A 23,884-nucleotide genomic window follows, 5' to 3' on the forward strand; every position below is an offset into this window, starting at 1 on the left:
GGCGGCGATGGGCCAATAGGGAGGAGGGGGCGGGACGCGGCGGGCGAGGCGGGCCAATAGCGGCGCTGGGCGGGGTTTAGAGGGGAGGAGCGGGAGCGGCGGACCAATGGGAGAGAAGGGGCGTGTCGCTGCCGGGCCCCGCCGCCCGCCCGCGGGGAGAGCAGCCGCCGTGCGGGCACCGAGCGCACCCCCGGCCCCGCCGCAGCCCGAGCCCCGGGCGGCCGCGGCTGCTATGCGGCTTCGCGGCGCACGGCCTGCACCGGGTAAGCGGGGACTGCGCCGCCACACCGGCCCCGCCGCCGGCACCGGGAAACTCCCCCCCCCCACCCCCCTTTCCCACCCCCGTCCCTGCGGCCGGTACCGGGAGTTGGGGTCTTTCCACCCCGCGCTTGAGGGCCGGGCGGGACCGGGGACCGGCCGAGTCTGCTGGGTGGGTTGGGACGGGACCCCCCCGTGGCCGGTTGCTGGGCGGGACCGGGTCGCCCCCTCCACCCCGCCTTCCCGCGGCCGTTTCCCGGCCGTTGCTCCCGCGCGGGGATGAGGTTTCCTCCGCCGCGGCCGCTCCTCGCCCGCCCGGCCGGCACGGAGCCCGCGTCCCCCGCGGGCGTTACTGTCCGGGGCAGTTAGAGCCCCCCGCGCCCCGCCCCGCCCGGTGGCCCCCAGCGGGGAGATGGGCCGGTGCCGCCGCCCTCTGCCGCCCGCCGGACGGGGCAGCCCCGGAGCCGCGGCCTCCCGGAGGAGGGGACCGCGGCCAGGCTCCGCGTTGGGCTGGGCCGGCTGGGAGCTGCCGGCGCAGCGGGGCCGCGTCCCTGTGTGCTGGGGGCGGCCGTTTACCGTGTGGTTCGTGGGGCCGGGCCCCGGCTCCGGTTCCACTGGGGGCCTCTGAGCGAGGCGCAGCCGCTGCCACGTGCGGCCGGGGCCAGAGGTGAAGCCCCTGCCCGCACCGGGGGTCTCTCCTTCGGCCCCCGTGTCTCTATCCACCCGCGGGGCCGAGCACCCGCCGGGCCCGGGCTTCGTGTCTTCCTCCTTCCCCTACCTCGGAGCCCCCTCCCCGCCGGTGCCGTGACCACCCCCCGCCCCGGGCAGCTGTGGGGTTGTCCAGCCGTGGCCAGGCCTGGCGTTGGTGGCACAAAGGCCCCGTCCGTCACACCCCCCACCCACCCACCCACCCGCCCGCCCGCCCCCCACGGCGTATTTTTAGCCCGACGTAGCCGCTGTTGCTCTGCAGCACCTGCCCTGGCGGCCGCCCCCACCCGAAACCCCCCACGGCAGCGCCCGGACAGCCCCGAGGCACCGAGGGACAAAGGGCTCAAGGTCACCGCGGCCACCAGGCCAGGGTGCCACTGTCCCTTAGCTCTGGCTTCGCTGCACCGTCGGGTTTCGGCTGCTCTCGGCGCTTCGCTTTGCTGCAGGGAAGTGGCAGCATGGCCACGGCCCGGGGAGCCTGGGGAGGCAACTCAGCTCCCGGGGCTCATCAGCACCGGTGCCGGCACTCGGGAATTTGGCAACTGGTGGCGAGGCAGAGCCGTGGTGGCGTGGGGCCAGAGGAGCACGTGCCTGGGACGAGTCTCGCTGTGTTTTGGCTCGTGGCTCTCGCTGGGGATGGAGTTTCACGGCAGGGCTGTGCGGTGGGGAGCGCGGCTGGTGAGTGGCGGCTGCTCCGGGGCAGCCCTGCCTTGTGCTGCGAGGGGACGGACGCTGCTCCAACACCAGGGATGGCCAGGGGTAGAGGAGAGGAAACCGAGGCACGGGCTGAGCGGTGTTCAGGTGACCGATAGCTCCTGGCGGCCCGGCGCTGGCTGCCGTCGGAGGCGGCTGAGGCGCAGCCGTGAGCCCGGTGCCGGCGGTGCGTTGGTAGCGGGGCGGTGAGCGGATGCGGCCGCCGGCACAGCGAGGCGCGGGGGAAGCAGCTCTGACCCGGCCACCCAATCGGCAGCGGCACCAGCCCGCGCTGGAAACGGGTTCCCCTTTCCAGAACTGACGGGACGGGGCCGTAGCTGCCGGCTCCCTTGTGCAGCCAGCCGTCCTGCCCCTACGGCAGCGGCTCCCCGGGGAGCCTTCCCAGGCAACCCTGGCTGGTCCCTGCAAGGGTCCTGGGGTGTGTGAGCTCCACTAGCCCACGGGAACAGAAACGGGGTGTTTACCTGTCTGGGTCAATGCCTGGACGTGGCACTGCCGTGGTGGCAGCAGGGTGAGGTTCCTCCCTGCCTTTGGCACAGCTGTTGCTGGTGGACCCTGGTCCCAGTTGCACCGTGGCGAGGGGAGCTCCAGGGTGCCAGAGCAGTGAGGGTGTTGCAGGGCCCAACCATAATGTGCTGCTTTCTCCAGTGCTTGCTGGTGGGGTAAAGCAGAATTGAGCAGGGGGTCGTGGGGCAGCTGGCACAGCCTGATTGCTGGGGGCTCTGCCTGTCTGTCCCATGGGAAGCTGCCCTGGGGAGACACCGGGACCTCCCTGGCTGAGGGTCACCTCTGCTGTGCTGTGTGGACCCCAGCACCACATGCACCCCGGTACTGACTGGCAGCTGCCAGCTTCTGCCGTCCCCCTGAGCCCACATGCAGCATATCCCTGCTGTCCTCGGGTGGAGGTGTGCCCCATTCCCCGTGGGGGATGTGTGGAGTGGCTCTCCCAGCACCTCTGTTATCTGCAGGGGCGAGTACCCCGGTATCCGAGGCAGCAGGGCTATCGGGTCCAGCAGGCCCCTTCCCCCTCCAGCAGCAGGGCCCGGCCTCCCTATCTCATTAGCTCGAGATTAATGAGGCTCCTGTGCTGTCTTTAACTCCTTCCTGCTCACCAGCTCCTGCGAGGCTGCCCCACTGACCCTCTCAACTGCCCCACTGACCCTCTCAGCTGACCCTCTCCTCCGCCTCTCCCCGCAGGTTTGCGCCGACACCTGCCTGAAGCCGAGTCGCCTGAGGATTAAGGGACGCTTGGCCCCGAGCAGGGGGACGCCACGTTGACCCCCGAGGCTGCCGACCTCTGGAAGGTGCCTGGTCACCGAGGGAAGGGGTGATGTGCCAGGCTGCTGCCTCAACCTGTTGAGCCTGCAGAAGTTCTGGTGTCTGCTCCGGGTGAACAGCGGCAGCATCACTCTGATCCCAACGAGCTGCCGGTGCCCGTGGCTGCAGACGGAGCCTTCGAGAGGAGACGCTGGGGAACGGCTGAGGGGCGTCAGGGGGCACATCCTTCTGCCCTGACCCCCCCACGGCGCTCCAGACCTTCCACTGCCCTCCCCCCGGGCCCCAGCAGCCCCCTCACAGGGCTGTCCCCCCCCGGCGCTGCCCAGCCTTGGCCTCCGGCCCCGCTGGAGCGCGGCAGCGTGCCGGGCTCTGCCCCCGGCGCCTCCCGGGCGCTGCCCCCCGGGTGCATCGCCCCCCGGCCCGCTGGGGACCCGGCGCCCTCGGGCAGAGCCATGAAGCTGCAGGCGGTGATGGAGAACCTGCAGCGGCAGCAGCGCGCCCGGCTGCAGCAGGCGCTGGAGGCTCGGCAGCAGGAGCAGCAGCAGCAGCGCTCCACGCCGCCCCCGGCGCAGCCCCCACCGGCCCCAGGGCAGACCCCCGCCAGCACCCCGGCCCGGGGACGTGGCCAGGATGCGGCCCCGGCACCCTCAGAGGAAGGAGCGGAGCCTGAGAGCGCGCACATCCAGCGGGCGCAGATGGCTGCCCTGGCTGCCATGCGGGCAGCGGCCGCCGGCCTCAGCCACTCGTCCAGCCCGGGGCTGTCGGATGAGAGCCAGGCCTCTGAGGAGGAGGAGGAGGAGGATGAAGTGCGTGGTGAGGAGGAGGAGGATGGCGGGTACCAGCAGGAGATGGGCTCTGAGGAAGAAGAAGATCTGTGAGTATATGTTAGCCCAGATAGCACTGCTTAGGGGGTTGGGGAAAGGGGCGGGGATGTGGCCTGGCACTGGTGAGTTTTGGCATGGCTGGTGGGGGACACAGACTCCCTTTTTGGGCAAGGGAGCATCTGTGGGGGCTGCTGGGTGCTTCCTGTGCTGTGACAGGTGGCAAAGTTGGAGTAGGGAGGTGGGTTAGTGGTGCTGGGACATCCCAGAGCAGGAGTTGCCGAGAGCTTGGCTCAGCAGCCGTGATTCCTTGTGCCGGGCTCAGTGTGCAGAGACATCTCATCTCTGCCCAAGGAGCCGCGTGGGGCTGTGACAGAGGATCTTGGTCTGGCTTTAAATTATGCAGGGCCCTCGTGGCTGCCTCCTCCCAGCCCCGGGGAAGGGACCAGGCTGGGAGCCATCTGGCAGAGCCCTGCTCCCCGCTGGAGCTGCTGTCTTGGGATGATGGGTGCGCTGGGACTTCGCTGGGTTCCCTGTGTGCTGGGCAGGCAGCCCCAGCCCCGTGGCTGTGGGGTGCCCATGGGATAGGCTTTGGAGACCCAGACCCTTGCTTAGCGTGGGACTAAACCTCCCCTCTCTTCCCCCCCCGGCTCTAGGAAGGGCAAGTGGGATGAAGATGACTTTGAAGAGGACCTGGGTGAGGAAGAGGAGGAAGAAGAAGAAGAGGAGGAGGAGGAAGAAGAGGAAGACTACGAGGAGGAGGAAGACATGGGAGAGGAAGGGCTGAGCTCGGCAGAGGCGGTGCGGGCGGGCGCGGGGTCCCTGCTGCTCCGCAAGCCCCCGGCCCCTCAGCACTACCGGGGCGAAGCGCAGCGGCTGCCGGGCGGGCAGGAGCGAGTCCCCTCCGGGCTGGGCCACACGCAGCCCCCACCACCGGCCCCCGACCACGGCGACTGGACCTACGAGGAGCAGTTCAAGCAAGTAGGTGCCCGCCGAGCCGCGCGTGTGCCCCCGACCCCTCCACAACCTGCGGCGGTGCCGCCTCCGGCAGCGTCCTCCTGGCATCGAGTTGCTCGTGTAGAACGTGTAGGGTTTCTCTGGGGTTGTGGTGCTTGGGCTCAGACTCACCCTGTGCCCTGTCGCTTTGGTCGGTGGCTCTGGTGGAATCCTGTGTCCCGGTTGGCGTGTGAGCTGGTGCAGAAGGTGTGATGGGATTTGCTGTAGGGACCTAGGTGGATCTGCTTCTGATCTAGTTGGGACCTGCTTCTGCAGGGGGGTTGGACTGGATGATGTCTGAAGTCCCTCCACCCCCCACCATTCTATGATTCCTCTGGGAATTCTTGCTGAAAATAATGGGGGGAAAAAAGCCCACCCCAAAGTTGCCAATCTGAAGGCTCTCTCTGGTTTCCTCTGCTCCCTAAGCTGTTTCCAGTGCGGCCCTGGCTACTGACAGGTGATGCCCAGTGGGATAGATGCTTGGGGACAGAGCTGCCCCTCTGTTGCCACCAAAATGCTACTAAAGAGTGAAAATGGGGAGAAAGCACCCTGGTTGCTCCCACCACCTCCTCCCCTGTGCCAGCTGAGCCGGGCTGGCAGGAGGCAGGCACGTTCCCTGCTCTCTCCCAGCACTGGAGCTCGCTGCGCCCCACTTTTGGCTGGTAGAAGGAAGCGTGCTGCAAGCCAGGGCTCCCCAGGGGCTGCTCAGCGCCTTTGATGTGTGTGTTTAAATACATCTGAGTTTAGGGCTGGGGGAAGGGACGGGAGCCAACAGCAGCAGATGGGACCCAGATGGAGTGGCCAGGGTACGGTGGCCTTTGGGTAGGGACACGACGGCCCCTGCCCCTTGCTCAAAAAGAGGGGAAAGGGCTGCTGGGATTTGCTGGCACATCTGGATGCTGGTGGAGGAAACACCAGCGAGCACAGAGCGTGTAGCTGCCCTCCTCCACACGCTCCTTCCCGGCTGTGGGGAGGGAGGGATGGCTCTGCCCCGCGTGTTCCTCGTGCCGCTGCGCCCACGCCGCCTCCTCTCCTTGCGGTTTCCGTCGGGGAGCGAGGGGCCGGGGATGTCATCTCGTAGCTGTGAAAAGGCTTTTTCGATACCACAACCGTGATCTTCCTGTTTGTCACCGTGTCAGGGCCACGCTGGATGCGTGTGACAGCTCTGGGCGCCCGGCAGTCACTCCCAGGAGCAGGGGCTGGGTGCTCAGTGGTGCTGTGCACCGCGCCAGACACTCTGCCGGGTTCCCCCGCTGCAACCCCGGCAGCTGGGGGACACCAGCCTGAGTCTTGGCACATCCTCTGCTTCCCCTCCGAGCTGCACAGGCAAAAGGGGCTGAGAAGGAAGCGATAAGCTTGCAGGGGTTGCTGGGGAGAGCCCTGTGTGGAAGCAGCCGGAGGGGCGGGGGGAGGGAGGAAAGCGGCTGCACCGTGGCTGGAGGGAAGAGGAGAGGAGGCGAAGCGCCGAGCGGGAGAGGCTTTCCCCGGCACGTCAGCACGCTGGCGCTTGGATCGCGGCCACTGGAGCTGGGCCAGGGGGTTGCTCGGCACAGCACGGAGCTGGCCGGGAGCTCCTCCTGGCCACCCTCCAGCACGTGCCGCCGACAGCTCCAGCCCCAGCCCAGCTGGCGCATCCCGGCCTGGGAAGGAGGAGCAGGAATGTAAACAGCGAGTAGCTGTTGTGGGGTGCTTGGGAAAGGGGATGTTTTACCCCTTCCCTGCCCCTGCTCCAGCCTCTTTGCCAGGGTAGAGGAGCATTAGGGGAAAGCCCAGGCAGCAGCAGCCCTGCCCCCTGTAAGAGCCGTTGGGGCTGTGAAGGCAGCCGTGCTGGCTCTGTGCCTTCCCACCACGGTGGGGAAATGCTGCTCGAGGAAGAGCTTATTTTGAGGTTCCTCTTTTTTTTATTGCAACGGGGCTCCTCACTGGGAGCACCTCTGCTCTGCCACAAGCCTGTGGGGAGCGTGTGGCTGCCTGGATGTGACTGCTGAGCCAGAGACATGCTGTGGTTGCTTGGTTTAGTGGGGGGCAGGTGACTTGGTTTCTTTCTTTCTGCCTCCAGGCAGCACAGGGCTGATGGTTGGGCTCCAGGCTCTGCTGGCTTCAGCACAGCCAGAGCTGAACCAGCCCTGGTGCTGGTGGGTGGCCTGGTCTGGTGTCGAGCCCTGGACATCCCTGGTCCAACCCCATGCTCCAGGACTCAGTCCTCACCGGGCAGTGCTGCCGTCAGAGTGCCTGCGCCGTCTCCACACCAAGGTGCCTTTTGCTTGCCAGGGGCTGTCCCTGTCCTCTACTGCAGGGTTTTATTGACCCATCTGGGTTGGATTCCTGCAAACCAGGGCTCCAGGAGGAGGAGGAGGGGGCCCAGTTCAAGGAAAGAGGAAGGGGAGGGTGTGAGGAAGAGTTATGGAGGTTAGGGCGGTTAGGGAGCTGGCACGTGGCACCTCCCAGTCCCTGGGGACGGCTACTGAGCAGGCAGAGGTCAATGGGGCAGCTGACCCAGGGCACTGCCCACACAGCCAACAGAACAAAGAAGCCCCCAGCACAGTGGGACAGCAGCTTCTGAGGGCATGAGGGCTCCTTAGGGGGGAAAAAGGGGCTTTTCTCGGCTGGGAGGAGACTCCCTGAGGGGAAGGGCAGGGAGAGCAGGCTTGCTTCCCTTCTGATCTTGTGCCTGTTGCAGCTGCAGTAGCACAGGAATGGAGAGATCTGGTGGGACATCAGCACATTGCCCTGTGCTGCCACCATGCCAGGCTGTGTGACCAGACCAGGACCACTTTCACTCTTGTTTGGGTTTGGGATGGTCTCTAACCTCATCCCAAAAGGCACAACAGGTCCCTGGGGGGCTGGGGTGATGCTGACATCTCCAGGTTGTACCAGCCCAGAGCTGGGCTCAGCCACGGGTGTATCAAGCTGCCCACAGGCTGCTGCAGGAGCTGAGGGTGAGCCCTGACACCCACCCCCCAGGGCTCTGCAGCCGGGTGCTGGGGCTCAGTGGGGCTCACACCTTGAGTGTTTGCTGTCATGACCCTGCTCTGGGGTGGAAATGCTCACATGGGGGAAACAGGTTGTGAGGATGTGCCAGAGCATGAGCAGCTCAGCCAACCCCTGCCAAAAATCCGGTGCTGCTGCGTGCCACAAACTGCTGCGTAATGCCTGGCTGCCGAGCTGCTGCCGTGGCGTGGGGCTGCTTTGATGTCTGTGTCCCAGCAGGGATGGGGTGGGGGGGGGGGGGGTTTGCTGCTGCTGCCACTCCACAAAGAACCCCCCTCCTGACCTTTCTGTTTCATTACTGCAATTGCTGTGCTCTACTAATAGCGGGAGCGTGAGCCTCGGCAGCTCGTGGGGTTGGAGTTTCCAGCCTCTGCCCCTTTGGGAGTTTCCTGTGCACCCTGTCACCCCACACCATGTCCTGCTGGGGGGAGCTGAGCCCCTTTGGGGTGTCCCAGGCTGATGTTTAACCCCTCATCTCTGCTCCCATTTGCAGGAAGGTTGACGTGATGCTGGGAGGGGGGAGGCTGTGCTGGTGATTTGGGGCTAGGGAGGCTTTGTTAAGCTGTCCTAAATGGAGATGTCTGAGCTATGCTGGTGGCACAGGGAGGGTGAAAAACCTCAGCCCTTATCTGGTGCTGAGCAGCTCTCTCTCAAGATAGGGAGTTTCAAAGGGCAACGGTTGGGGTGGGGGGGAGGGAAGAAAAATAGGGATAAACCTAAAGCAACTGCAACCTTGGTGGGCAGCACACTGGGTGCAGCGGGGGCAAAAGCAGACCCCCAGGCCTGGGCACCAGCCAGGGTCACGCATGTGGCATGAAGGTGAAGCTGGAATTTTCCTGAGGGGGCCTGAGGAAAAGCCCATTTTCACTTTGAAGCCCCAGGACTTGGAGCCCTGCTCAGAAACCCCGAGCTCTGGTTGAGGTGTGGAGGATCCCCTCTGCTCCCAGCTCAGGACCCTGAACCTGCTTCTCCCGTGGATTATTTCCCTTTCAAAAGGCCAAAGCTGGCCAGGGGAAGCAGGGCTGGGAGCAGGGGGCCCTGCAGCCTCTGAAGGAGGCCAGGAGGGTCCATTTACTTTCTTTAAAATATTGATTAGAGCTTTATTGCATTAGGCAGCCGAGCGGATGAGCCTCCCCCGGGGAGGACAAGGGGCCCCTGCACAGGGAAAGAGGCATCCAAACATCGTCACCCGGCCAGGGGCCACCGTCCCCCCCCACCCCAAAGGCAGTTTAGCTCCAGCCAGGGGGGCACAGATAAAGAGCAGCACCCTGGGGCCCCCAGGCTGGGCCTTTCTGTGCCGGGAGGAGGCGATTGCGGCGCCTGGTCGGGCCAGGGGCAGATAACGGGGGTGAGGAGGGGACGGGAAGGGGACGGGGCGCTGGGGACAGCGGTGCAGCTGCAGGTGGGCTCCTCCCGGGAGAAGGAGCACGTCCTTCCCTGTGGCCCCAGCGTAGGCATTGCCCATGTCACCCTGTGCTTGCCCAAGGGTGCTCCTGGACAGGGATCCAGCCTGGTAATCGGCTCAGTGTGCTCAGGGAGCATTCCCAGAGCCATAATCCTGCTGGATCCCTGGCCGGGGGTCAGGGAGTTCTCGGTGAGAGCAGCTTAGCTGCTGAGTGCCGCCCCCAGCCTGACGCCTCGGTGCCCACACAGCTCGTGGGCTGATGGCACCACATGAAGCCATTCTTCCTAAAGTAACGAGGTGGGGAAAGGGGAGCACGTTCCTCCTGCCCTTGGTGCCCAGACAGCACCTTTTCCTGGATCATTTTGTTTTCTCAGGAGTGGATCATCCTCCCCCCTCCATCACCCTTCAGCTTGGGAGCCAGGCTGGGCTAGTGTGCCCCCTGAGAGCCTCAGAGCCCTGGCCCCCCGGGCTGATTGAAGGGCTGCAGAGGAGGCATCCGCCTCCCAGCTTCAGCACAGCTGAACTAACAGGAATGAGGGCTTATTTAAAAGAAGGGGAGGGGGGGGGAAGAGCAGAGCAAGCCCAGAGCAGGTCCTTTGTCAGCAAAGCAAACAGCCTCCCGGCACTGGAGCAGTTGGGCAAGGGCTCAGCGTTGCTCCATCGCCCTATTTCTGGCCCAAACCGCAGGAGAAATGGCAGCAGGTCCTGGGGCCCGTCCGGACGTGCTGCAATCAGGGGCCAGGGCAAGGGGCAGCAGAGGTTTGGGGGTGGAGGGAGTCCCGGGGTGCAGCTCCCAGCTCAGCCCCTGACCCGCTCCCTTGACCTTCCAGCCGGTCACTTTATCTCCTGCGCCTGGGTCCCTGCTCCGGATGGCGCTGGTGATAATCCGCCCGGGGCTGGGGCTGCTGGGGGCCGGAACTCTCCTCCCTGGGCAGGGACAGACACTCGGGTCCCTGCTCCCCACACAGGCTGTGCTGAGGAGGTGGCCCTGTCACCGGTGATGGTGGCCCTTTGGGACAGGGTTTCCCTGCAGCCCCTCCGCAGCCAGCTCCGGGGTCTCACCCGGTGCAGATGCCAGCTGGGAGTGCCCACACAGGTGCCATTCCTAAATCCCTTTGGCAAAGGGCTTATCCTCCTGCCTCAGTTTCTCCACCTGCCCCCTCTACTCGTGGCCACCGTGGAGGCCCTGGCTCGGTCAGCAGTGCTGACATTTAGCAACTCAAACACCTGCAATGTGCCACCTGCTCTGGCACCGCGATGGGACAGGGTCAGGCAGCACCTTTACCAGAGCTGCCCTTTCTCCAGTGCCACGGCAGTGCCTCCTGCCACCCCCTTCCCCGGCGCGAGGAAGCGGCGAGGTTTCGGCGCTGCCAGAGCAGCTCTGCGGTGACGGTTCCCAGGGCTGACGGCCTGCAGCTGGCTGCCTGTCAAAACCATCTGCGGCTGCTGGACCTCATCCAGCTCCCGCGGGCAGGGCCGGGGCACACGGGGCTGGTGGGACCCCCGCTGCAGCAGGGAGGGGGTTGGCAGAGTCCCACAGATGGATGGGGGTGTGGGACCTCGCATTTCAGGAACAGATTTGCAATTAGCCAAATCCCCAGCCGGCGGTGGAAGCCCCGGTGACTCATCTGCTCTGGCTTACAGCGATCCCCTTTCTAAGACGATCGTTTACATATGGTGGAATTTAAACCCCAGCTCTCCTGCAAGGACCAACTGCAGCCGCTGCTCCTGCCTGCACCCAGCTCTGGTCCTCACCTGGGGGTCTCCACCTGCCAAGCCCCGTGGGGGTTTCACCCCAGGGAGCGCACAGGGAGGGATGACCCCTCGCTGGCTGCTCCCCAAGGCTTTGCATTACTTTTCCACCAGGAAAAGCGATGCTGCTCTGGTCAGGGTATGTGCCACGTGGCTCAGCCGCCCATCCTTGGGTCTGCCGGGTCGGTGGTGTGTGAGCTGGGCCCTGGGTGTTGCTTCCCAGGACGAGCTTTCTCAACACTGCCTGACTCCACTGAAACAATATTTGCACAAGGTCCGGTGCGATAGGGAGCGTGTGTCAAGGGCAAGCACCGGCACGCACGCGTCACCGGGCTGACTCCCGTCCCCCTGACCCTGCTGGGTGAGGGGCAGCAGCCCCAAGACCCCTTCTCCCTGCCACTGAGCACTCATGCCACCCATCAGAGTTGTGACACTGGAACCAGTTTTAGCCAGAACCCGGCAGGTCCCTCTGAAAGCGTCATTTGAAATGCAACCGCAGCAGGATTCACTTCCTCCTCTACGGGAAGGGGAAAACCCAGCGACAGCGCTGGGAGCTGCTGGCAATCCAGGCCTGGTAGCACCATGCCCCGGGACGGTTCTGGTGTGTGGGGCTGGATCTGTGCAGAGCTGGAGAGGAGGGGAGGGGAGGGCAGCCGACGGTGAGCGGACAATGGGGGGTCAGGGAGGTTAAATGGCGGCTAATTCGCCCATTCACCGTCCCCCTCCTGGCGCGGGGACACCCGCAGTGCCGGCGCTGACACCGTCCTGTGTCCCTCTCCTCCCTAGGTCACTCTGGCTGGCAGGGGAGGTGACATGGATCCCCCATCCTCTAAAGGGTCTGATTTGGGATGAGATGCTGCCCACGCTGCTGTAGGCTCCTGCTCATCCCTGTCCAAGTCATCTGGTGGGGTGGCTGCTATGGGGCTGTGGTCAGGATGTATCCACAGCATTGCTTGAGGGGGGTTGTGAGTGCTGGGGGAAGCCCCCATGGTGTCGGGACCCTCAGCCTTTTGGGGTGATGGCTGAGGATCGGGAGGAGGCTTATCCCCGTGCCACAGGAGTGGGGATAGACACCCACGGCACGGCCTGGGCGGTGCCAAACCATGGAGGGGACAATGCTGGGAACCAGCAGGAACAATGGTGCTGATGGGAAGTGCAGCAGCGAGGGCTGAGCACTCCCCAGCCCCCTCCCCGGCTGCCCCCGCGGAAGCGGCCCCCTGCCCCCGGCAGCCCTGGCCGCAGGAATCCCGCCGGGCCGGTCAGTGGACTCGGCTGCCGGCGGCAGGAGCCGGCCCTGTCCCGCACCGGCGAGATTCCCAGCAGCGCTGTCCTGCTCTGGCCGCCCTCAGAGCTGGCTGGTGGATTTTGGGGAGGGGGTGCACATCCCAGCTCCCCCCCAGCAGCCCGTTCCCAAGGCGGGGGCTGCGCAGGGGGCTCGCACGGGGACAGCGAGCCAGGAGTTGTCCCCAAGCCGAGTGATTATCTGTGGTGGGATCTGTGCTGGGGCTGAGCAATCCTTTGCCTTTGGCTGGGAGGGACTGACCCCAGTAAACTCAGTGCTTCCACACCCTGGGGGAGCTGTGCCAGTGTTGCCCCCCTCTCATCACAACAGCCTTGCCCCCACAGAAGGGGCCGCACAACCTCGGGCACCCCCAGCCCTGACTCAGCCGCCATCTTACGGGAAACCACATCCCCAGCACGGCCCCAAACGCCTCATTTTGGGGCTCTGCACCAACCCCTCACTCTAGTTCTTACAAATTACTTTCTATTTCTGAATAAGTGCCCCTTCCAGCCCTGACTGCAGGTCCTGGAGTGTGATCAGGACCGAGACGGTGCCTCGGCACCGGCTGCTTACACCAGGCCGGCAGCGGGACGGGAAACACCACCCGCGTGTTTATCCTTCATTAAATAACTCGTTAGCGTGCGGAGCCTCTCCCCCAGCTCCCAGCATCGCCCCTCAGCTGTCAGCTGGACAAAGGGACAGTCCCTGGGGGCCGCTCAGAGGAAGGAAGGAAGAAAAGAAAGAGAGAAGGAACCCCCCCCACCACCATCCCCGCCCAGGCTGCATCCATCAGCCAGGCCCTGCTCCCTGCTACCTGCCGCCCACGCTGGGCCGGGCTGTGGTGGGCTCTCCCCTGCAGCTGCTTTGGTTGGGTTTTTTCCCCCTAAATACAGAAATTCAGGGTTTTTTAGCTCCTGGAATGCAACCAGCCCCACTAGAGTGTCTCGTGAGGGTCTGTTCCTCCCCCCTCCCCAGCCCCAGCTCATGGTGTGCACGTCCCAGACGGGTTTCGAGGAGAAGGGAGGAAAGCCGGGAGTGTCGAGACTTCCTGGCAGTGGAAAAGAAACTTGAAAATTAATCCCTGAGGCTTGAAAACCCGGAACCAGGCTGGGGGAGGGTTGTTTTTAACTTGGACAGGGAACACTGGCCACAGGCTGCAGCAGCTCCAGCCCCACAGACCTCTGCTTTCTGGTTGCAGGGGGGTCTCTGTGATGCCTGGTAGGGTGGGTGTGGAGGTTCCTGCTGATGGAAGGATTCTGGCATAAACTCTGAGTCTCAGAGCCTTGTTAAATGGCATTTCTCCTCCCTTCTTTAATTGCCCCCCTTGTCTGCAGCTAAGGGAGTGGTGGGCTGCCGGGGAGGGGGGTGTTATCTCGGTCACTCCCCACGAACCGCTCCCGTGCCGAGGGCTCTCTGCTGCATTCCTGGCATTGCCGAGGGGCCACCTCCCCGCCAGCCCTTTGAAAACCACACCGGGCTTGGGATTTTCCCCACGTAATCTGGTTTGAAACTTTAATCTGGTCATCCACACCAAACGCCGGGCCGGCATCCTGCCGGGGTACGGGGTCAGCACCACCTGCCCGCCGCCTTGCTTATTCCCCCTCCACTTCATTATAGATCTGATGGCAACCACCATCTGGCACCTTGTCCTCAGCTGGCCGTGAGGACGGCGCCCTGGGGCACGGTGGGGGTTGTGCAGGTGCTGAGGTGGGTCAGGCACCACGGCCCTGCTGGTGCTGGTGCTGGTGCAGGATGGTTGCCCTGTGCTGGGTGAGCACTGGGTGCATGCAGGAGGCCGGATCCCCCAGCCCAGGAGGGGCACGTCCCATGCCCATGGCCGTGCTGGCGTTGGCTGTGCCACGACATGTCCCGGCACCGCGCGGTGGGGACTCGGCGGCAGGGCGGGTAAGAGGATCTTCTCGAGGCAGCTGCGTTACAGATTAAGTCGTTTCCACCCCCCTCACGGCCTCCCTAATTACGAAATGTAAATGTCTTGACTCAGCGGCGGCAGAGCGGCCTCTCCCCGCGCCTGGCTCGCTGCCCGCCGGCCGGCGTTACCTTTGCACCAAGCCTCGCCGCCTCCACCCGCGCTGCCCCGGCGAGGAGCCGCGCTCGGTGCCCAGCAGAAGCTGTGCTCGAGCCCGGTGGGCTGGGAACCAGCACCAGCACCTGCTGATTTCGGTCTGGTGCCAGGCCCGGCTGTGCGCTCGGTTTCGCACGCTGCTGAAACAGGAACATGTTTCTGTTCCTCTATTGTTATTTTGAGACCTGATACCCAGCCTTTCCTACGATGCCCACACTGCCTTTGGGGGTTTGTGGTGTGCGTGGCTCCTCTGACGGATCCTCGGCGGCACCGTGGGCTGACACAGAGGTGTCCTGGCAAACGTGAGATGCTGTCAAGGGAAGGAAATCCTGCAGGGGATTGCTGGGAGGCTCTGCCCACTCCTGTGCCCAAGTGGCGAGGAGGGATAGGGGCAGCTTGGCAGATGCCATTTGGTCACATGGCACCTGCCATGGTGCAGGCAAGGCATGTCCTGGCTGTGGCAGGGCACGTCCTCACCTCTCTGTGCTGCTGGCTGAGCTGCCCAGGAATCACAGAATCCTTTGGGTTGGCAAAGCCCTTGAAGCTGCTGCAGCCCCAGCCCTCCCCTCACCCTGCCCAGCCCAGCACTGACCCACAGCCCTCAGCACCTCAGCTCCAGGGCTTTGGGATCCCTCCAGGGCTGGGCACTCCCCCAGCTCCCTGGGCAGCCCTGCGAAGCTGCCCTTGCCCTGGGCAGTTCTGGCAGCGGCAGAGCTGCACAAGGCTTTGAGGAGGCTCCTGGCAGGGTGGCAGCCAGGGAAGTGCCCACCACAGGGGAGCACACATGACTGAGTCTCCTTCCTTGCTCTGGGCTGGCAGAGCTGTCGAAATCTCACGGGTAACCACGAGCAGCAGCTTACGAAACGTCCTTTGCCCGGCAGCCGTGGCTGGGCGTGCCGGCGGCGGGTGGGAGCAGAGCCGCCTGCTGACCCCCACGGCTTCATCCTGCCTGGCCACAGCTTGGCACAGGACCACCGGGGCTGGGGGAGTGCTGGGGGGTGTGTGGAAGGCCGGTGCAGGGGGCAGCTGCCCGCCTGCTGCCACTAATCCCCGCGGCCCGGCCGCCACACGCTTTCCTCAGCTGACGGTTAATTTTCTTTCATCCTCTTAAACGCGTCCGTTCCCCTCGGGACTGAGCCCGGGGAGGCCACAGCTGGGCAGGGGGAAGGCAGGGCGGTAAATGCACCGGTGTGCTTGTCCCTCTGGAAGGGCAGCCTCAGCTCCTGCCTGCAGCCAGGGGACAGTGGTTTTATTTAAGAGCTGCCTTTATAAAAATTGAATGAACTGATGTTTTCATAAAGGACAAATCGATTCTCAGAGCTCTGCAGGTTAATAGGCTGCTCGTGACTCCCTTGTGCTGTGCTGGGATGGCTCCAGAGTCGCTGCTGGCTGGTCATGCCCATGTTCTCCCCTGGGGAGGCCTCATCTGGAGTCTTGTGGCCAGTTCTGGGCTCCCCAGCTCCAGAGAGACAGGGAACTGCTGGAGAGAGGCCAGTGCAGGGACAGCAAGATGCTGAGGGGATGGAACATGTGTGTGAGGAGGAAAGGCTGCAGCCCTGGGGCTGTTCAACTGGAGAAGAGAAGCCTGAGCTCAGGGGGATCTCAGCAGCACTTATAGAGTGGGTGTCAGAAGGATGAGGTGACACTTTGTTGTGTGGTGGCCAGTGCCAGAACAAGGGGTAATGGGCACAGGCTGGAACACAGAGAGTTCCACTTAAAAACAAGGAGAAAGTCCTTTGGTGCTGAGGTGAGGGAGCCCTGGCCCAGGCTGCCCAGGGAGGGTGTGGAGGCTCCTTCTCAGGAGGTTTCCAACCCCAGCTGGACACGTTCCTGTGCCCCCTGAGCCAGGGGAAGCTGCTTGAGCAGGGGCTGGGGCTGGAGCAGCTCTGCAGGGCCCTTCCAGCCCCCAGCATTCAGGGATTCTGTGATTCACTCCCCTGCAATTCAGGACCCTGGGCCCAATGGATAAAATGCCCAGTGCTGCTACAACTTCTAGGGTTTTGCATTTCCTCTTCTCCTGAGTGGAGGGGTGATGTGTTTCCAGCCCCTTTCCCTGTTGCTGTGCCATGGCTTTGTGTGGGTGTCAGGATCCCAGCTCTTTGTGCTAGCGGGGTGTCCAGTGGTGCTGGGAATCCGCAGCTCTGGCTGCACAAGCAGGGCTGTCACCCCATTCAAAGGGTTAAGGGGGCACAGAGGGGTTTAGGCATGAGCTGGGCTGTTGGCAGTGGGGAAAGTACTGCGGGAACAGAGCTCAGCACCCCGCAGGATCATGCCATGGCAGCAGGCACCGGGGAAACCCTTTCGAGGAAACAGAGGAGGTTGGATTGGCACCAGCCCAACATCCCTCAGCCGGTCAGGAGCAGCCCACGTGGCTCAGCCTGTAAAACCACAGCAGTTTCTGCTGTGCCACATCCCACCCCAGCCAGTGCCGTGGTCCCTCGGGGCTCCCCCTTGCCAGGGTGCCGGAGTGGGAGAAGGATCTGGGATGGTGGTGGCAGTGGGAGTATGGTGAGGGCCCGGTGAGCCTTGCTGGGTTTCCAGGGGAACTGGGGGGGTTGTTTATGGCTTTCCCAGTGCCCTGCCCCTCTTATCACACGGCCCCATTGATCCCTTTGATCAGTGCCGGCACAGTTCAGCCCCGCGGGATCCGGATCCTCCCTGGGGGGGTTGGAGGCAGGAAGGGGGGTGGGTTGCACCCCTGGGCTGGGGCAGCCGGTTCACGCCACTGTTGCAGTTCCCGTGCTGGCCAGTGAACGTGGGGATATTTATAACCACAGCCCCGCTGGCAGTTGTTCAAAGCTGTCATTGAGGAAAGCGGGAGCCGCTCAGCAGCCAGGGGCTGGGGGTGACCATCCCCGTGGCATCCGACACCCCTCCTGCCGGGTGGGATTATCCAGCAGCCTCCAGGCAGAAACCAGGCAGAGCTTGGGCTGCTGGGCCAGCAGCAGGGAGAGGCAGAGCTGCCCTGCGTGCCGGGGCGCTGGGGCCGGCAGATCCTGCTGCCATAAATCAGGCAGGAATGTGCCGGGCTGTCGGGGCGTGGGGTGGAGTCCGGACAAAAGCTGTCCCAGCAGAATCGGGTGCTGGAGGCGAGGCCGTGCCAGAAGCTCTGCCCTGGCTCAGGAGGATCCGTCCAGGCTGTGTGTGGTGGTGTGGCACACGGTGCCAGCTCCGGTCATCCTGCCAGGGACTCAGGGGAAGGAGACTGCCAGCTCAGCACCAGCCTCCCCCAGCAGATTTGCTGGTTTCCAGAGGGGTTCAGGCTGCATCCAGCAAGTCAAGAGCCTCGTTTGCCAGGGCTGTGCCCCCGGGGAGCGTGGCACACGGATACACACCATGGTACACACGCTCCCACCGTGGCACACAATCTCGCCGGCTCCTGGCTCTGTCTCCCTGCACCCCTGCAGGTGCAGAGGAGGGATTGTGCCCAAGCGTTGCTCCACTCTGTGCCAAGCACGTGGTGGATGCTAAAAATAACCGTGGAAGGGCATTCCCGGGAGCAGCCGGCGGCGGTGCCGGCGCGTGGGAGCTGCCGCGGCTCCGGGCTGAGCTGTGGGGCCACACTGAGAGCTCCACGCCGGTGTTTCGGGGCTCAGCTCTGAGTAGGGATGGCACCACCATGCCAAGGCTGCAGCTGGGGCATGGGCACAGCTGCAGGGCCCCTGGGGACCTCACAGCCCCGTGCAGGGACTCCTCTGCAAGCCATGTGGCATCCCATGAGCTGAACAACCCGGGCGGGTGAGCTCAGGCACCCTGGACGTCACTTTGGGAGGATGAGGGGGATATCTGAGTGTGTTTCTCTTGTCATTGTGCAGTTGTACGAGCTGGATGGTGACCCCAGGAGGAAGGAGTTCCTGGATGATCTCTTCAGCTTCATGCAGAAGCGAGGTGAGCCCCCCTCCCTGCACTGCCCCCCCCTTCCCTGCTGTCTCCCAGGGGCTCATTTCCTCGTCCCTCCTTACAACCCCCAGGTCACAGCTCCAGCCGAGCCCGCTGGTTAATTTTTAACCTCTTTGCACAGCAGGGTCAAACCTGCTGGGCTGGATCCGGCGCCTGCTGCAGCCCCTCCACACCCAACCCCGCTCCCCTCACCCAGACCTGCGGCCCCTTCCCTGCAGGGTCCGTCCCCGCCCAGGCTCCCGTCTCCCCCCTTCACTGCCCTTTCCCCGGGTTATTGCAGAGAGCAAAGCCCCTCTCTGCCTCCTCCCTCTGCCCAGGGTGGGAAGGGCTGAAAGCAAAACATTTGCCTGGGCTGAGGGTCTGGTTCCTGCGTGGAAAACAAGGCTGGAAATGCTGACACATCGCTGCCTGCAGACTTTTGTCAGGCGGGCGCTGGGGGAAGCACGTGTGTGCCAGCCCGGGGGGGCCGGGGAGCTGCTGGGCTGGAGCTGGCTGTGTCCCCTCAGGGTCCTCCCTGAGCCCCCTCACTGGGGCTGGGAGGGCAGAGACCCCCAGGAGGGAGGAGATGCTGCAGCCCCTTCCCTGTGACCGCAGGGATGAACCCCCCCAGTGAAGCCCCACAGCTGGGCAGTGTTGCTGCTGATATAAATAACTCGTGTTGCTGGGTGCTGCTGACCTCAGCCTGAGAAAACTCGTCCTGTTTCGGGGGGCTGTGGCTAAAAACTGCCACTTTCAGTTTCCTTTGCTCACAGGGCTGGTGATAAGCGAGATACAGCAGGGAGAGGGGGGGTCTCCAGGGGGAAAGAAGGTGGTAGTGGAAGGTAAAGCAGGAGCCTTCCCAGCCACCACACTGCCTGGAGGGGTCATGTTGGCTTCTCCCTCTCTCAGGAGTGAGAAAACAGCAGCCCTGACCCACTCTTTCCTCCCCCCCGTTCCCCAGGGACCCCCGTGAACCGCATCCCCATCATGGCCAAGCAGGTGCTGGACCTGTACATGCTGTACACGCTGGTGACGGAGAAAGGGGGCCTGGTGGAGGTGATCAACAAGAAGCTGTGGCGGGAGATCACCAAAGGGCTGAACCTGCCCACGTCCATCACCAGCGCTGCCTTCACCCTGCGCACACAGTGAGCCACGGGGAGGGGGCGATGGCACGTGGGCAGGGGGTTTCCAGCCAGCGCATCGCCGTCACCGTCCCTTTGTGCCGGCAGGTACATGAAGTACCTGTACCCCTACGAATGTGAGAAGCGAGGGCTGAGCAACCCCAACGAGCTGCAGGCGGCCATCGACAGCAACCGGCGGGAGGGCCGGCGGCAGGGCTTCGGCAGCTCCCTCTTCACCTACTCGCCCAGCGGCACCCACGGCCTCCTCTCCTCTCCCAAGCTGCCGGTGCCGGCGCTGGGCTTGGCCTCCTCCACCAACGGCGGGTCCATTGCTCCTGGCCAGAAGATCAAGAAAGGTAACGGATGCCAGTGGGGCTGGGCTGTGGGATGAGCACCCTCTGAGCACCGGGGATGGCTGAGCACCCTCTCAGCAGCAGGGATGGCTGAGCACCCTCCCAGCACCGGGGATGGCTGAGCACTCTTCCAGCACTGGGGATGGCTGAGCACCCTCTCAGCAGCAGGGATGGCTGAGCACCCTCTCAGCACTGGGGATGGCTGAGCACCCTCTCAACACTGGGGGTGGCTGAGCACCCTCTCAGCAGCAGGGATGGCTGAGCACCCTCTCAGCACTGGGGATGGCTGAGCACCCTCTCAACACTGGGGGTGGCTGAGCACCCTCTCAGCAGCAGGGATGGCTGAGCACCCTCTCAGCACTGGGGATGGCTGAGCACCCTCTCAAGACTGGGGATGGCTCAGAACCCTCTCAAGACTGGGGATGGCTGAGCACCCTTCCAGCACTGGAGATGGCTGAGCACCCTCTCAGCACTGGGGATGGCTGAGCACCCTCCCAGCACCAGGGATGGCTGAGCACCCTCCCAATACCAGGGATGCAGCCCTGAGAGGTGCAGAGCTGGGTTCTGTGGGCAGGGGGGTTTCACAATCCCATCCCCGCCCTGGGCTCTGGGCACCAGGCTCATTGTGGGGACCCCTGACACCACTCACCCAGCTCTGACCCTTGGAAGGACTGGAGGTGCCAGGCAACCCCCAGCACTGACATGAGATGTGAAAGGGCCTCGAGCCCTTGTGCCAGAGCTGGGGTTGTGCCCCTCATCCCTGACAGCCCTGTGTGCCCCTGCAGAGGAGGACTCCCCCATCCCCATCTCCATGCCCAGCCGGCTCCCCGTCTCGCTGGCCGGTCACCCCGTGGTGGCAGCGCAGGCGGCCGCGGTGCAGGTGGCAGCAGCCGCTCAGGCCGCTGCTCTGGAGCAGCTGCGGGAGAAACTGGAGTCAGGGGAACCCCCGGAGAAGAAGATGGCTCTGGTGACGGACGAGCAGCAGCGGCTGATGCAGCGGGCGCTGCAGCAGAACCTCTTGGCCATGACGGCTCAGTTGCCCATGAGCATCCGCATCAACAGCCAGGGCACCCGCTCGCCAGGTCAGTGGCAGCCCCAGCCCCAGCCCCCTGCCCGGCTCCCCGCTCGCGGTGGGGTCTGTAACCAGCCTCTTCCCCGGCAGAGAGCCGCCAGGACTCGGCCGCCGCGCTCGGCAGCAACGGCACCAACAGCATCAGCATGTCGGTTGAGATCAACGGTATCGTCTACACAGGTGAGTTGGGGAGGGGGTTGCTCAGAGTCACCTCTTGCCACCCCCCACCCTGCACCCCCCACAGACCTTCACCAGCCCCACACCTCTCTCTTCCCCAGGTGTGCTGTTCGCCCAGACGCCCGGCCCTTCCTCCTCATCCTCCTCCTCCTCCTCCTCGCTCCCATCCTCTGCCTACAGCAAAGGCAACGGCAGCGGCCGGAGCAGCGGCAGCAGCGCTGGGGTGGGGAGCAGCGGCACCAGTGTCCCCCCAGCCACAGCCCCAGCCGCTCTGGCTGTGCCCCCAACCTCTACCTCCAACAACACTTCGCCTTAACACCCCCCTCAGCCCCTTCCTCTCTCTCTCTCAGGGCTGGGGGAGAGGGAGAGGGGGATCTCACCAGGATCTGGATGAGTTGTACTCTTCTTTTTGTGGTGTTGGGGGTTTTGTTTTTGACCTTTGCAAGGCAGAAAAGCTTTAATTCCGGGGGGAGAAGGGGAGAAGGGGGCGTGTTTTTACCAGAGCTGTGGTCTGGAACCGTTTTACCTCACTCACATCACACTTTGCACTGTACATTTATTATTATTATTATTATTAATTATTATTGTTGAACTCGTGTTACCTCCAGACAGACGCCAGGACGCCTGCTGACACGAGCTTTAGTACAAAACCCACCCCCTTCCCTCCCTCCTTCCCCCCCCCTACTCTCCCCAACACTCTAAAAAGCCACAAAACCCCCCCAAAACAACAACAAAGAGATTGGAAATGACAGTTCCAATATCCATTAAGATCCTTTTTCCCTCCCCACACCTCTCCCTCACCTTTATTCTTTGAGGACTACACTCACTAGACTGGATTTCTGCTTTTTGCCAGAGGTTGGTTGATTGTGGGGTTGGTTTTGGTTGTAAATAGCTTCTATTTTATTCTCAGAAAAGACAAAGGAAAATGGAACTTTTTTAACATGCAAATGATATATTTTAGTGTTCATCAGGGAAATGGGAGTGGGATGCACAATAAGAGGAAAGGAAGAGGGCTGTGGGATGCTGAAGTGTCCTTTGGGACCTCTGGAGCATCCCACAGCCCCCAAAAGATTTCTTTGAAGCATCTCTCCAACCAGACTTCAGGTTTTTAACCCTTATTTTTCAGCCTTTTTTCTTACTCCCCACTCCACATCTGCGTGAGACACAATCACCACCCCCCCTTCCCTCCCCCAAACTCAGTTCCTCAGGTCACAACCTCAAGCACAGGGTTGTTTTGGTCCCCCCCCTCCTTTCCCTCCTTTCCCCAGGTGCCTGGGGGGGGACACACACACACACTCACCCAACCTACCTTCCCCTTATGTTTTGGGGTGATCTCAGGGGATTTGGGGTTTATCCAGCTTTTTCAAGGGGGAGTGTTTCAACCTCCTCATCACCCCCCCTCAACACATCCCCAGAGCTGGAAACACCCCTCAGTGGCTCCATAGACCCCAAACCTTTGGGGGAGGGAGGGATGGGGAGGGTTTGGGGAGGGGGCTCCGTCCACTTTTGGGATCCAACCCAACTCCCCACAAGGAGAAATCCTGGAGGGGGGTGAGTGGGGCAGCAAATTTCTTATGCCCAGAGTGGGTGTTAGATTTCCTTAGTGAGTTTCTTTCCATTTGTACAGTCACTGCTTTGGGTTGGTTAAGGGGGGGGTTTAGTTATTTTTATCCCCCTTTCCCCTCCCTTTCTTTACTTTTGTTTTGGAGAGCATTTTAACTTCCACTTTTCTTTTTGCATATCGATTTAAAGAGGAAAAAAAAACCTTAAAAAAAAAAAAGCTTCAAATCAATTTATCTGGGGTTTGGAAAGAGAAAAGGAAAAGCCCTAGAAAAGAGCATTTTACCCAGCGTGTATCTTTTAACTCAGGTAAAAAAGAGGAAAATAAGCAGGAAAAAAAGACAAAAAAAAGGAAAAAAAAACCCCATCCCTCATAAAAAAAAGGAAGAAAAGACAAAAAAAATAAAGAAGAAGAATAAAAACCACATTCTACCTCTGAGAGGGGCTCAGCCAGGGCCCCCAGTGAAAGATTTCAGTTGTTGCTTTGGTTGTTTTTTGTTTTGCAAACATTCAGGTATTGAGAAAAAGGTTTTTGATTGTTGAAAGAAAAAAAAAAAAACAACGAAAAACCCACAAAAAAAAAGATAAAAAAGAGAAAATTTAAAGGAAAAAAAAAACCAGAGAAAATAAAACCTAAAAACCACTGAAAGTTTACATTTTATAACATTATTATACAGATTGTATTTAAGCTGCAGAATATTTAAGACAATTGTAACCCTGTAAAGTTGATGAAATATTAAAAAAAGGGGAAAAAAAGGGTGGTGTTGGGGGGTGTTTGTACATGGGGGTGTCTGAGGGGTCCCCATAAAGCTGTGGGGTGCTCAGACAGTGTCTTTTAGGGCTGTGGGGTGTCCTGAAGGCTATGGGGTGCTTAGAAAGCCATGGGGTCCCCATAGGGTTATGGGGTGTCCATGGGGTTATGGGGTGTTCATAGGGTTATGGGGTGCTCATGGGGTGCCCCAAGGGCTATGGGGTGCTCAGAGAGCTGTGAGGTGTCCATGGGGTGTCCATAGGGTTATGGGGTGTCCATGGGATCCCCACAGGATTATGGGGTGCTCCTGGGGTGCACCAAGAGCTATGGGGTGCTCAGAGAGCTATGGGGTGTCTGTAGGGCTATGGGGTGTCCATGGGATCCCCATAGGGTTATGGGGTGCTCAGAGAGCCATGGAGGGGTCCATGCAGTCCCTATAGGGCTATGGGGTGTCCATGGGATCCCCATAGGGTTATGGGGTATCTATAGGGTTATGGGGTGTCCATGGGATCTCCATAGGGTCATGGGGTGCACCAAGGGTTATGGGGTGCTTAGAGAGCCATGGGGTATCCATGGAGTCCCTATAGGGTTATGGGGTGTCCATGGGATCCCCATAGGGTTATGGGGTGTTCATAGGGTTATGGGGTGCTCCTGGGGTGCCCCAAGGGCTATGGGGTGTCCAT

General features: G+C 62.4%; 1 protein-coding gene across 1 annotated transcript; it reads left to right on the forward strand.

The window, feature by feature from the left end:
* Nucleotides 1-174: 174 nt before the first annotated feature.
* On the forward strand, nucleotides 175-23,172 carry ARID3A (AT-rich interaction domain 3A). Its single transcript, XM_062015101.1, has 9 exons — nucleotides 175-263; nucleotides 2,878-3,832; nucleotides 4,436-4,760; nucleotides 18,104-18,176; nucleotides 19,129-19,312; nucleotides 19,397-19,644; nucleotides 20,427-20,723; nucleotides 20,804-20,893; nucleotides 20,992-23,172. Exons 2-9 carry the CDS (start codon nucleotides 3,411-3,413, stop codon nucleotides 21,204-21,206), a joined length of 1,854 nt encoding a protein of 617 aa, XP_061871085.1. The 5' UTR covers nucleotides 175-263; nucleotides 2,878-3,410; the 3' UTR covers nucleotides 21,207-23,172.
* The last annotated feature ends 712 nt before the right edge of the window (nucleotides 23,173-23,884 follow it).

Source organism: Colius striatus, chromosome 25 (assembly GCF_028858725.1).
Source record: "Colius striatus isolate bColStr4 chromosome 25, bColStr4.1.hap1, whole genome shotgun sequence".
NCBI classification, from domain to species: Eukaryota; Metazoa; Chordata; class Aves; order Coliiformes; family Coliidae; genus Colius; species Colius striatus.